At 28.4% G+C, this 13,426-nt stretch overlaps 1 protein-coding gene across 1 annotated transcript; it reads left to right on the forward strand.

Moving 5' to 3' along the window:
- Nucleotides 1–4,649: 4,649 nt before the first annotated feature.
- Nucleotides 4,650–9,528, forward strand: LOC133834264 (myrcene synthase, chloroplastic). The gene is made up of 7 exons (XM_062263821.1): nucleotides 4,650–4,940; nucleotides 5,817–6,081; nucleotides 6,573–6,999; nucleotides 7,232–7,450; nucleotides 8,044–8,182; nucleotides 8,625–8,876; nucleotides 9,116–9,528. The coding sequence occupies exons 1-7, from the start codon at nucleotides 4,698–4,700 to the stop codon at nucleotides 9,419–9,421; spliced, it is 1,851 nt and encodes a 616-aa protein (XP_062119805.1). The 5' UTR covers nucleotides 4,650–4,697; the 3' UTR covers nucleotides 9,422–9,528.
- Nucleotides 9,529–13,426: the final 3,898 nt, after the last annotated feature.

Genomic DNA, 13,426 nt, shown 5'->3' on the forward strand with positions numbered 1-13,426 from the left:
CTATAGCCTAATCCTCAACAATAAAAAATCTCTATCTCTAAACCTTTGTTTTTTGTCAAAGTTTATGCATTTCTAAAGGTTTTTGTGCTAGTTAAACTCATGGAAGAAAGCTCATCAATCTCAGCTATCAAGCTTATGTCTCAAGATCTAGTTAGACTAGATATGTTTGGTGGTTCAAACTTTGTAAGATGGCAAGACAAAATCAAGTTTTTCCTCAACATTGAAAGTTATTGACAAAGAAAGACTTGAAGATTTTGGAGCCTCCAAAGGATGGCAATTCTCAAGAAGTGATCAAAGAAAGGAAGTAAATGGAAGAATATGAACTCATTTGTAGATGCCAAAAACCCAATGTTTTGTCGGATCGCCTCTATGATCTCTACACAAATACTATACATCAAAAAATAAGATATAAGAAGCTCTTAAGAAGAAATACAAAACCGAAGAAGAAACAAGAAATTCCTTATATATCACTCAATACATGACGAAGATATACGATCATTACAATTTGGTCACTTGAATGGGAATGAGTAGTAAATTTGCAAACTAAACTGTCAAATTTTAAAGTAAACGACTAAATAATAATCTCAACTTCATAAACTAAAATTCTTGTTTTAAAAAAGAAAAAAGACCAAATAGTTACAAGTAGAGGATTTAATATATAATATAGAGCACTAAACTGATATTCTCCATATACATGCATGTTATAGGCTTATTAGGACCACAGATTCAAATCGGTAATATTTCATTCCCAAGTGTCAATTTAATTGAAAATAATGGGTCTAATATTATAATAAAGGCCAATTAGATTATTGACTATGATTTATGGACAAAGATTTAGAAATTATTAACACAACGTTGTAATTGATCAATAATGGCTGCTTTATTAAGTGATACGTACAAAGTAATTTAACATAAAGAAAAGAAAAGCAAAGAATTTTGTTCATTATTAATTATGTAATTAAGAAGAAAAAACTCCAACTTATTTCCAGCATACCTAACTCAAGTGGGTAAAATGGTATATATATATATATATATATATAAAATAACGTAATTTTTGATGTTTTTTATTTGAAAAAAATTACTTCTTTTTTTTCTTTTACATTTTTTAATTCTTTTAAGATTTTTGAAGAAATATTAGAAAAATAAAAAATAGTAAAGAAAAAGTAATATTAATTTATTCATATTTTTCTAATGCAAAGCCGGTAAAAACTCTAATTCATGAGAACGTTGTATATAAATTCAGGGGAATTCTCCTAGAAAGGCTTTACTTTAAGTCTTATCGGTGAAATTCTCAGTATTTCTCGACCTGTGAATAGTTTTCGATGCGATTTTTTTTATGACCATGTATATTGCAGCTATTTAGAGCATCCTGCCAATTTTCAGAAAATTCCGAATAGTTTACAGTACTGAAAACTAAGTTCAAATATGTTGTTGCACGTGTGACTAATTTTTGTTATGCGCGTGGAAAACATGTTTGAACCTAGTTTTCGGTACTGTAAACTATTAGGAATTTTCTGAAAATTTGCAGAATGCTCTAAATAGCTACAATATACATGGTAAAAAAAAAAATCGCGCCGAAAACTATTCACGGATCAAGAAACACTGAAAGCCCTACCAGTAAGGCTTAAAATGAAGTTCCTATAGAAGAATTGTCCGATAAATGTATACATGTTATTATATTATATATATATTTATATTGATTGTCCCTATTTCTAGCTAGTTAGGATATTAATACACGATCATATAGATGGTTCGGTATGAATTTAAACCGAAATAATTAAAAATATCAGTCTCTTAGAAGAAATTTGAATCCTTACTATTATTAACAACCAGGTGGCTCTCATGTCTATTTCTTTAATGAATTAGTTAACAAAATTTACCTACTCTTTCATCTCACTTTCTCATTCACTATTTTTCTTCTTAGGGCATCTCTAATAGAGTGTCAAAAAGCTAGTGCAATGCTACATTTAACACATTTTACAAAAAAAATATAAATCCAATGGCATTTCAAAAAGTGTGCTAAATTTGTCACATGCTAAAAGCTATACCGAATTTGTCACAAAATATAACACATCAATAAATACTACTTTTTTATTTACTATATTTCCACTAATTATTATAATTAATTATTACTTGACAATTAATGACCAACCATATATCATTTTTTTTAGTGGCAAATTTCTTGGAGAACATAATTTGGATAATAAAAAAATTTATTTTTGTATGCTCTCAATAAATATTAAATGAATTATTGACTTTTTTTTGTATTAATTTGCATATTGTGCATTAGAGTACAATTGTAAATATTGGGCCAAATATAGCATTAACTCATTTTTTGTGCTAGATTTATCACAAAATTTACATTTTGCATTGGAGATGGTTTTATCTTCTTATTTTATTATTTTCTTTAGGAATATTTACAGTATAAATACTAAATATTTAATAAGTGGTATAGATAAATACATAATTCTTATTTTTGACCAACTCTATTAAGTGTTGATTAGGCCAACATGTGTTGCCCCCTCATTGATCGAACTCATATTGTTTTTTTAATAAAAAAAATGTAAATTGAGTTTTAAAAAGAAAAAGAATTTTAAAATATTAAAAAAATAATATAATTAATTTAAAATTTATAAATATTGGATAATTTTAAAAAAAAAAAAATCCCTCCAACACACATTCACACACCCATTTTTTTTCAATTGAATGTGTTAGTGTGTATGGGAGGGGAATCATCTATATTATAATTTAATTCAATTTTTTTACATAAATTACAAAACTTAAAATGAAAAGAAAATAATTAAAAAATAGATTTAAACTGAAAAAAAAATCATTCCAACCAAAAAAAGTTCAATGTCTAATTTAAACATAAATTATATTTAAAATAATAACATAAAAAATCTAATTTAAATTTAGAGATTAAACCCTAACTAAAAAAATTTATGTGTTCTTCTTCTTCCCCGTAGTCAGCTCAAAGTAGAGACGCAGTGTCCAATGTATATGTCGTATGTGAAAAAAAAAATTAATAATATCTAATTTATTATTAATTAAGGCATTATTATAAAAATTAAATTAAATTCAATATCCAATAATATATAGGGGAATTCTCCTATAGGGCTTCACTTTAAGCTTTACCAGTGGGATTCTCAGTTTTCTCGACCCATGAACAGTTTTCGGCGCAATTTTTTTTTATGACCGTGTATATTGTAACTATTTAGAGCATCCTTCAAATTTTCAGAAAATTAATTCCGAATAGTTTACGGTAACGAAAACTAAGTCCAAACATGTTGTTGCACGCGTGACTAATTTTTTTTATGCGCGTGAAAATCAACATGTTTGAACCTAGTTTTCAGTATTGTAAACTGTTCGGAATTTTTTGAAAATTTATAAATAATATATATTATTTATATAGAAAAAACACACAACCCAAATTTATTCATATAATAATAAAATGGTAGGACAAAACCAAACCTAGCTATGTTTTTCTAATAACGCAAAGCCTTTTATATATATATATAAATATATATATATTTATATTTTTTAATTGCTTTTTTTTTTGTTAAGTATATATAGGGTCTAAGATTATTATATGATTATGAGAAAGTTTTATATGTATATATATATCATTATATCTTATTATATATTGTATTAAAGTTTTGTGTTGATTTTCTTGATACTAGCTAGAAGAATAATGACAAACATATTTATATAGATGGTTTGGTGTGGAAATTAAAAGGAATTAATTAAGGAAGAAATTTGAATCCTTAACCACGGCATTTAATTTTGTGTATCTATAACATGTATAAAAGAGGAAAAGGGCTAAATTTTTTTTAGTGACAGCATACATTTATTTAACAATAATGTATGTGCATTAAAAATTTGATAGTATACATTTTTAATCACACATTATAGTTTAATATATCTATTTAACGCTCTTTAAATGATCAACTTTTCTATAATTTAAAAATTCAAATTTTTGTGACCCTTAATTTAATGATGATATCTCATTATTTGTTTAGACTATGTGTTTTGACAAGTTATTTTTTGGATTATTTGTTTTATAAAATAATTTATATAGGTAGACCCATGAACTCAAGTTTGAACAATTTTTTTCTTCACTAAAACCACAAATAATAAAACAAATTAACTACTGACAATATTATATATACATGTTTGAATTCTTGAATACCCATAATTTTTAAATTAAATACAAAATTTCTACGGGTCGGTGGACTAGCTATATTCCGGAGCGATGGCGAGATGTGTGTTGCTTTACCCTATCGTATTGCATGTAGCTAAGAGACTGAATAGCTGATGAGAAAGGGTATAATGAGAACATTCATTATTATAAATCTGTGTATAAAAGTAAGATGACACCGAGTCTAGTTAATTTCCTCAAAAAATGAAAGTGAAGTTATCCCAACAAGAATTAATTTTATTAATCCTGGTATCTCACACTGTCTATATATCTACCTTTAGGTTAAGTATAAATAATAAAGCAATAATTAATATATCTACTATATACTAAAAAAAAATTGATTATTTAGTGGAAGACTTAAACTCATCTAACAATATATAACATTTTCAATGTTTTTTTGCCTAACTCTCCATAATCAACATATATAAATTCAAGGCAAAGCAATGCTGAAGTTTTCATCCCAAGAAATTATTATTACAACAAATTTAATTAAAAGAATATGCAGTGCATGGCTGTTCACCAATTTGCTCCATTATTATCACTCCCTATTCACAGTAGCATTAGTAGTAGTGATTTTGGTAGACTTTTTACACCAAAAACATCTACAAAGTCAAGATCAAGATCAAGTACTTGTCACCCCATCCAATGTACTGTGGTCAATAATACTGATCGAAGATCAGCCAACTATGAGCCCTCTATTTGGTCTTTTGATTACATTCAGTCTCTTACAAGCCAATATAAGGTGATTTATTTTTGTTATTTTTTGCTACAATTATTTATTTTTGTTATTTTTGTTACCAGCCAGATTTACTAATCTTATTCCAAGAGTACTGATTTTGTCTCGTGATGACACAACATATATTTTTTGTGATTAAATATGTTATTTTTAGTCAAAATATAAAATTATTTGTTACAGGAAAATAATATTTAGATACAAGCTAACAACCTATTATATATAGTGATGATATATATCATGACTAAAAACATATTTAGTTAAAAAAAATTATGATTTTTGTGATGACTAATATTTTAGATACGAATTTTTTAATGATGATATTGGTATATAATGTTTTTTAGTCACAAAATTTGTAACTAAAAGTGAAAATTTTGTCGCGACTAAAAGGAAGATCTTTTTGTAGTGTGATGTGATCTGTCTCATTGAGATATGAGTCGTTTGATTTTTTAAAGTCAATAGTTTTGAATTATAAATAATAAAATATATAAAATAAAAATAAAGTACAAAATCGATCTAAGAGTTTTTTATAACTTAGTTCAAAAATTACTTTTGACTTTTATATTATATTATATACTATAGGCAATTCTCTTATAGGACTTCACTTTAAGCCTTATCGGTGAGACTCTCAATGTTCTCGATTTTTGAATAGTTTTTTGTGTGATTTTTTTTATGATCGTGTATATTATAGTTGTTTAGAGCATCGACGCGATTTTTAGAAAATTTTTAATAATTTATAGTACCAAAAATTAAGTTCAAACATATTGTTGCACGCGTGACTAATTTTTTTACTCGTGTATGATCATATTAGAATTATTATTATTCTTTTAAAAGTAGATCTTATATAAATATATATATATATATATATATGTGAATTGCATGCAGGGAAAATCCTATTCAAGTCGACTAAATGAGTTGAAGAAAGAGGTGAAAATGATGGTAGATGGGACGAACGAATCTTTGGCTCAACTCGACCTAATCGATACATTGCAAAGACTTGGAATATCTTATCATTTCGAGGATGAAATAAACACTATTTTAAAAAGAAAGTACATCAATATTAAAAATAATATTAATCCTAATTATAATTTATACTCGACTGCTCTCCAATTTAGGCTTTTACGCCAACATGGATACTTGGTAACTCAAGGTATATGTCTATATATATATTGTAGTGATTAAAGTTTATAAGTATTTTTAGTATTTTTGGTACATAAATAAGTTGAAATTAATTATAATTTTTTTACATGACGATTTATATTATAGTTAAAATGGATCTCTCACAAATTTTCAGAAAATTATGAATAATTTAGGATGCCGAAATCAAAATTCAAACAACTTATTGTACATGTGCTTGATACAATATTTATACGCGCGTGCAATATGCTATTTAAATCCCGATTTCGGCATTTTAAATTATCTGGAATTTCCTGAAAATTTGTGAGAGCAGGACTCCGGTAAATACTTATACATTGTCTTGTTAAAAAAACAGAGTCACAACTTATCCATGTACTGAAAATACTAAAAATACCTAAGTAGCGAAATTTTTTCCATATGTATTTATATCATCTCCCATATATCTTTTTTATTAACTAATTTATACATAGAAACAAAATAATAGTTTTATGGATATTATTGCAGAAGTATTCAATGCTTTCAAGGATGAGACAGGGAAGTTTAAAACATACTTGAGTGATGATATTATGGGAGTTTTGTCTTTGTATGAAGCTTCATTCTATGCAATGAAACATGAGAATGTTTTGGAAGAAGCAAGAGTTTTTTCAACTGAATGTCTCAAAGAATATATGATGAAGATGGAGCAAAAAAAAGTATTATTAGATCATGATCTTGATCATAATGATAATTTTAATGTTAATCATCATGTACTAATTATTAACCATGCCTTGGAGCTTCCACTTCATTGGAGGATAACAAGATCGGAAGCTAGGTGGTTCATTGATGTATATGAGAAAAAACAAGACATGAATTCTACTTTGCTTGAGTTTGCCAAGCTGGATTTCAACATGGTGCAATCAACACATCAAGAAGATCTAAAACATTTATCTAGGTAATAATAATAATTAATTAAATAGTTAATGATACACAAATCTCGTTTTAATCGGTTGGTTAGGGGTGTTCAAGATTTAACCGATACAATCCAATCTGTACGATCCAATCTAATTCGATTGTAAATATCCATACTTAGTGCGGATATCCATACATAGTGCGGATTGGATTAGTTGAACACCTCTAATTTTGGTCAAATTGAATAATATTACGTACATTGAATAATATATAAGGTGGTGGAGGCATTCTAAACTTGGTGAGAAGTTGAATTTCGCTAGAGATAGATTGATGGAGGCTTTCTTATGGGATGTTGGACTAAAATTTGAGTCAGAATTCAGCTACTTTAAGAGAATATCTGCAAGATTATTTGTGCTTATAACAATAATTGATGATATTTATGATGTATATGGAACCTTGGAGGAGCTAGAGCTTTTCACTAAAGCTGTTGAGAGGTTAGTAAATTAATTATTATATATATATATTAGATATAAGCAATGTATAATGTACGTTTGTTTAATTTTATTTATAAGATTTATTAAATTTATATCATTTTTATATAAATTTTAATTAAAAGAATGACATAAATATATTAAATAAAAAATTAAACTAAAATACTGTTTATGATTTTTTTAAATATTTGTACATAATATAATAATCTTTTTAAACATAAATAATAATTATTTTAATAAAAATTAAGATTATGTATTATATATTATTATTATAATGATATTTTATAATATTTAAATTTATATTAATATAATTATTAAATATTTAGTTTTGTATTATATATTATTATAATAATTATATTTTATAACATTTGAATTTAAATTTATATTAATATAATTGATAAATATGTTTTAAATGTATATTCTATTAAATATTTAGAATAATCTGTTAAAGTTATATCCAATAATATACTATACTTATACATATACATACTTATATATTAAAAAAAAAGTATATATCAAAATTAAATTGTAGCTTTTCAATCAATAGTATATATATTATAAACATTAATTTGTGTAATAATTGATTTTGTTGGTAGATGGGATGTGAATGCAATAAATGAGTTACCGGATTACATGAAGATGCCTTTTTTAGTTTTACACAATACCATAAATGAGATGGCTTTCGATGTGTTAGGAGACCAAAACTTCCTCAACATTGAATACCTCAAGAAATCGGTAAGTATACGTATATATATATATATATGATATATATTTTTTTTATATTTTGGTAAAATAACACAATTTTACCATTTTTTACAATTAATTTAACTTGATTGGTTTATTATGCTTAATTTTTTAAAACTAAACTGAAATAATTAATTTAACTTGTAAGTACGAATTTTTCAACTAAAGTTATATTTGTTTTAAATTAAACAAAGGCAAACATGTCATATTAAAAAAAAGGTTCGATCAAAATCAGACAAAGGTTTATTAATTGTATCATATTTGTAAAAAAATATATATGTTTATTATTGGAATTTTTGTCTAAAGTACAGTCATTTTTTAAATTTAGCGAAAGTATAGGATACATCCAAAATAGTATATTTTTCCTTTAACTGTATTTGTAATATTTCATGACTTTATGATTTAACTTTAGCATATATAAAATCATTTGCAGTGGGTAGATTTGTGTAAATGTTATTTACAAGAAGCAAAATGGTACTATAGTGGATACCAACCAACCTTGCAAGAATATATTGAGATGGCTTGGCTTTCAATAGGAGGACCGGTAATTCTTGTGCATGCTTATTTCTGCTTCACAAATCCCATAACGAAAGACTCTATGAAATTCTTCACAGAAGGTTATCCCAATATAATTCATCAATCATGCTTGATTGTAAGACTTGCAGACGATTTAGGAACATTTTCAGTAAGTTCATCACATCTACACATCATATTTAGATTTTGTTTTAATATGCTACCCAAATATTACACACAGTAATGTGACATATTGTTTTTTTTAAAACAGTGAGTTCAGCTTTGATAAATGTGATTAGTTAAGTTAAACTGTCACGTCACTGTGTATAATGTTTATGCGCATAATTTGAGTGCACATATCATTACTTTTATTATTTATCCTTAACAATAAAACGTTCATTGATCGATCAGGATGAGTTGAATAGAGGCGACGTTCCTAAATCAATTCAATGTTACATGTACGATATTGGTGCTTCGAAAGACGAAGCTCGTGAACACATCAAGTTCTTGATATGTGAAACATGGAAGGATATGAATAAGAACGATGAAGATAACTCTTGTTTATCAGAAACATTTGTTGAAGTTTGCAAAAATCTTGCTAGAACGGCATTGTTCATGTACCAGTATGGAGATGGACATGCTTCTCAGAACTGTCTGTCAAAAGAACGTATTTTGGCACTGATTATTAATCCTATTAATTTTCCTGAGAGAAAGTGATCATGTAAACTTGTTTCAAATCTTGTTGGTGGAAAATAATTAACTATGGGTAGATAATTAACTATGGGTATTATTACCTTTGCAATAAATATATAATATTTTGTTTACTGCTTTTTTTTTTTTTTTTTTGGTTTGCTTTTTAAAAAAAATTTGTTAATTAAAAAATATTATTATAAACTCACCACAAAAAATATGGGCTATTACTGTAAAAGTTGTCGCTGCAAAAGCTCAAAATTGTCGCTACAATATTACTTAACGGTACAATTTATTCATAAAATAAAAGATTAAAATATGGTATGGAAAAACCAAATCTATCTTTTTTTAATAACGCAAAACCTTCCACATATATATATATATATTTATATATATATAAATAGATGAATTTTAATGGTTATGTAATCAAGATGATTATATTTTTATTGACTTGTTATACCATATTATGTTGTAATAGGTTATTATTAAAAAAATTATTTTATTAATTAATATAATAATATAATGTAATCAATAATTAATTTATTAATTTTTTTACAAGAACCATCAATTATTTTATAATTTATATTATAGTCTAGTTTAAATTATAAATATTTTATTTTAAATAATTAACTCTTACATCATAAAATAAATAAATAATATATTATATATTATTTTAATTCTATTATTGGACACGTGACCCTAGTAATACAGAGTAAACTGAAATATAATCACTAGCTTCATATATGATTGTTTATTACCACTAGCTTCAAATATGCATATTATCACAAAATTATTTAGGGAATATTGAACCACTAAACTACAATCATGCTATATTTTCACTCAATGAATCTCGAATTCAAGTTCAACTAAGGCCATGTGTTTTCAGATTCATAAAAGGCTGTAAAAACAAAGAAGATTGTGCTATAGGAAATAAAAATAATTTTAAACAGACAAATATGGTATAAATAAAACACATTACAACAAATATGGTATAAAAACTACAATCATGCTATATTTTTCAAAGATTAGGGGTGACGGTGGTTGTCGCTGCTAAGGTTGACTATTGTCGTCGAACGTAATAGCGGCGACTACACTACAAGAAATTCATACATTAGCGGCGGGGGCCTCCGCCGCTAATAAACCGTGCCTAAATATTAGTCGCTAATAATGATTATTAGCGGCGGAATGACACACCCGCCGCTAATAATATAATATTTGCGGCGGAGCCCGCCGCTAATACCTTTGTCAGAGGCATTATCATTAGCTGCGGGGTCCGCTGCTAATATTATTTTTATAATATTTTTTAAAGTTTATTTGAAATAAATTAATATTTATTAAATTTCATGATTTTTAAAAATAATTCATAATATAATCTAACAAAAATAAACATTTAATTAGTTTAAATATAACTAACATTAAAATTAATTTGAATAGTTTTAATATTTATCAACCTAATAAATATCGATATTGTCATTAAAAATAAATACAAGATTAATTCAGTCCAAATACATAAACTAGTAACTAAGTAAAATCATTAAGATTAATATTGAAATTGTTCTCATCTTCAACATTTTGGTTTGGCTGTGAGGACGACGACTGTGGTGGTGGCGGTGAGGGTGACGGATGTGGCTGTGGCGGTGAAGGAATATAAGGTGGCTGTGATGATCGTCCAAGCGTGAGGTCCCCAAACTGATCTTGAGGCTGTGGCTGCGACTCGCCTCCAACCTCCCCATATCTAACATTAGGTAGCGGAGGCTGCATCGTTCCTCCTGGAAAATCGGTAAAGCTAAAATATAGTGGAGGAGACTGGAAGAGCGTCCAAAAGTGTATTGGTTTTGATACTGAGGAGGTTGTTGCGACGACACATGTGGCAGATACATTGGGTGAGGCTGGTACAACTGCTGTGGCAGATACTGTGAAGGAGGCTGGAACTGCTGCTGTGAAGGAGGCTGGAACTGCTGCTATGAAGGAGGCTGATACTGCTGCTGTGAAGGAGGCTGGTACTGCTGTTGTGGCGGTGTATGAAGGTCATGATTGGCAGTGTTACTCTGAGATGACGAACCACCTTCGGATTGTGGTGGCAAATACCTCTGCAGAAAACTGTCAAACCTTAGGTCATACAGTTTATTGGGATGCTCAGGTACCACAGACTGAAACGTCTCACGAATTGCCTTCATCATCAGAGCCATAATAGTCATATCTTCATTAAGCGTGGCAGCAGTATTTGATTGGGACTGACTTTGATCTGTAGAGCTAGAGGATGTCTTTTTTGCCTTCCCTTTCGCCCTATAACCCACTCCTCTTTGGTAGTCAGATCTCTCCCCGAGTACTTTACTAAGTATCTCGTATTGATCGACCGGGGACGAATCAACGCCAGATACATTTAGAGATGCCTCACTCTGCTGTTGACTTTGCCTCTTAAGCTGTGACCTTTGAACCTCTACCGCCATTTTTTCCTGTATAAAGATAACAATATGAACAAAAATTAGAAACATTAGAAACAAGAAAACAATACTATTCACTTACATAATCTTGTTGAGCTGCCTCATTGACAAAAGATTTTGTCGATTTTCTCATATGAGCATCCCTCCAAGTATCAACAACATGTGCATCTGGGTTCTCCTATACAAATGTAAACAAAATGTTTCAGAATGTGTTATTTTATAAAATTAAATTAACATCTTCTCTTACATATTGGTGACGCTTAGCTGCCAACGACTTTGTGCCTTGTGTTGTTACATACTTCATTTGTTTTCTGTTTGCTTGATTTTTAGCGGAACGAGCCAAAAATCTTTCGCTAAAAAACATTTCACAAATATTGTGCCAAGCCTCCTTAGTGCAATGGTCAGGTGGCTTAGAGAGGACATTCTCCAAATCTTCTAGTCCAGCATAATGATTTTTGAAGTGTCTATGTCTATTGTTCTTTCTCTCGCGATATCTTTCCCCCATCTCCTTGTTGACAGTTGCCAGAACTGACTCACGTTGTGGATGACCGTCTATATTATAGTAATACTGCATTAAGAAAAAAAATTTAGATAACTTTGTAAATAATGAAAAGTACAAGATTTGTAATTTATTTACCCTCATACGATCAAGCACTTGATCCTTAAACTGTTGAGGTACATCAGCAAAATCCAAATAATGCCCCGGACACAAAATGGAAACTAGAGTGCCCAACATGCGAATAAAAGGTTGATCCTCCTGCCCAACCACTTTGTTGGTCACAGGATCAAGCTCTAGATCCAATGGGTTCCTAGCTTTTTTCCTTCGTTCTTCAAGAACATTATTACTAGCAAGGCCACGACCTTTTCTTCTCGTCGGCGGGGCTTTAAAATTTATTAACAATATAATTTCTAAAAATAATTTTGATATGCAACCTGACTCGCAAGATGATGGTACCCTAGAAGGATCTGGCGGGTCTTGACCCCCACCATCTCCGCCATGATAAGTATCTATATCAGCTGACATTATACTTCAGTTTAAAATTTATTAGTTAGTAATTAGCATTAAAATAGAAGTATATCACATTGAATTCATAATAATAATAATTACAAAAAAAAACTTTATTATATTTAAATATATAGTTCTGTTACACAAATAGAAAAAAACTAAACAGAGTAATCACTATCATTTCCATCAGTAATCGGAGACACATTTTCATCTTCACAAAGCTCAAATATATTATATTATAATTACAAAAAAAAACTTTATTATATTTAAATATATAGTTCTGTTACACAAATAGAAAAAACTAAACATAGTAATCACTATCATTTCCATCAGTAATCGGAGACACATTTTCATCTTCACAAAGCTCAACTAACAATTCATCCTCTGCATCTGCAACTTCCTCATGTTCTGACATATCAACTTCGTCATCACCCTCTTCATCATCTCCAACATATGCAGCAGGTTGATCAGATTGCATAATCAACTCTCCGAGGTCCACAGTCAACACAAAATTTGATGAACTTGTTTCATGTACAACATCAATAACATCATTAACCTCATCAGAATTGTCCTTAATGTCCC

This window comes from Humulus lupulus, chromosome 5, assembly GCF_963169125.1.
Source record: "Humulus lupulus chromosome 5, drHumLupu1.1, whole genome shotgun sequence".
Taxonomy (NCBI): Eukaryota; Viridiplantae; Streptophyta; class Magnoliopsida; order Rosales; family Cannabaceae; genus Humulus; species Humulus lupulus.

Coding starts and splice junctions, on each gene's coding strand:
- LOC133834264 (XM_062263821.1), top strand. CDS start 4,698: ATGCAGTGCATGGCTGTTCACCAATTTGCTCCATTATTATCACTCCCT. Junction 4,941..5,816: donor CTCTTACAAGCCAATATAAG/GTGATTTATTTT, acceptor AATTGCATGCAG/GGAAAATCCTATTCAAGTCG. Junction 8,877..9,115: donor ACGATTTAGGAACATTTTCA/GTAAGTTCATCA, acceptor TTGATCGATCAG/GATGAGTTGAATAGAGGCGA.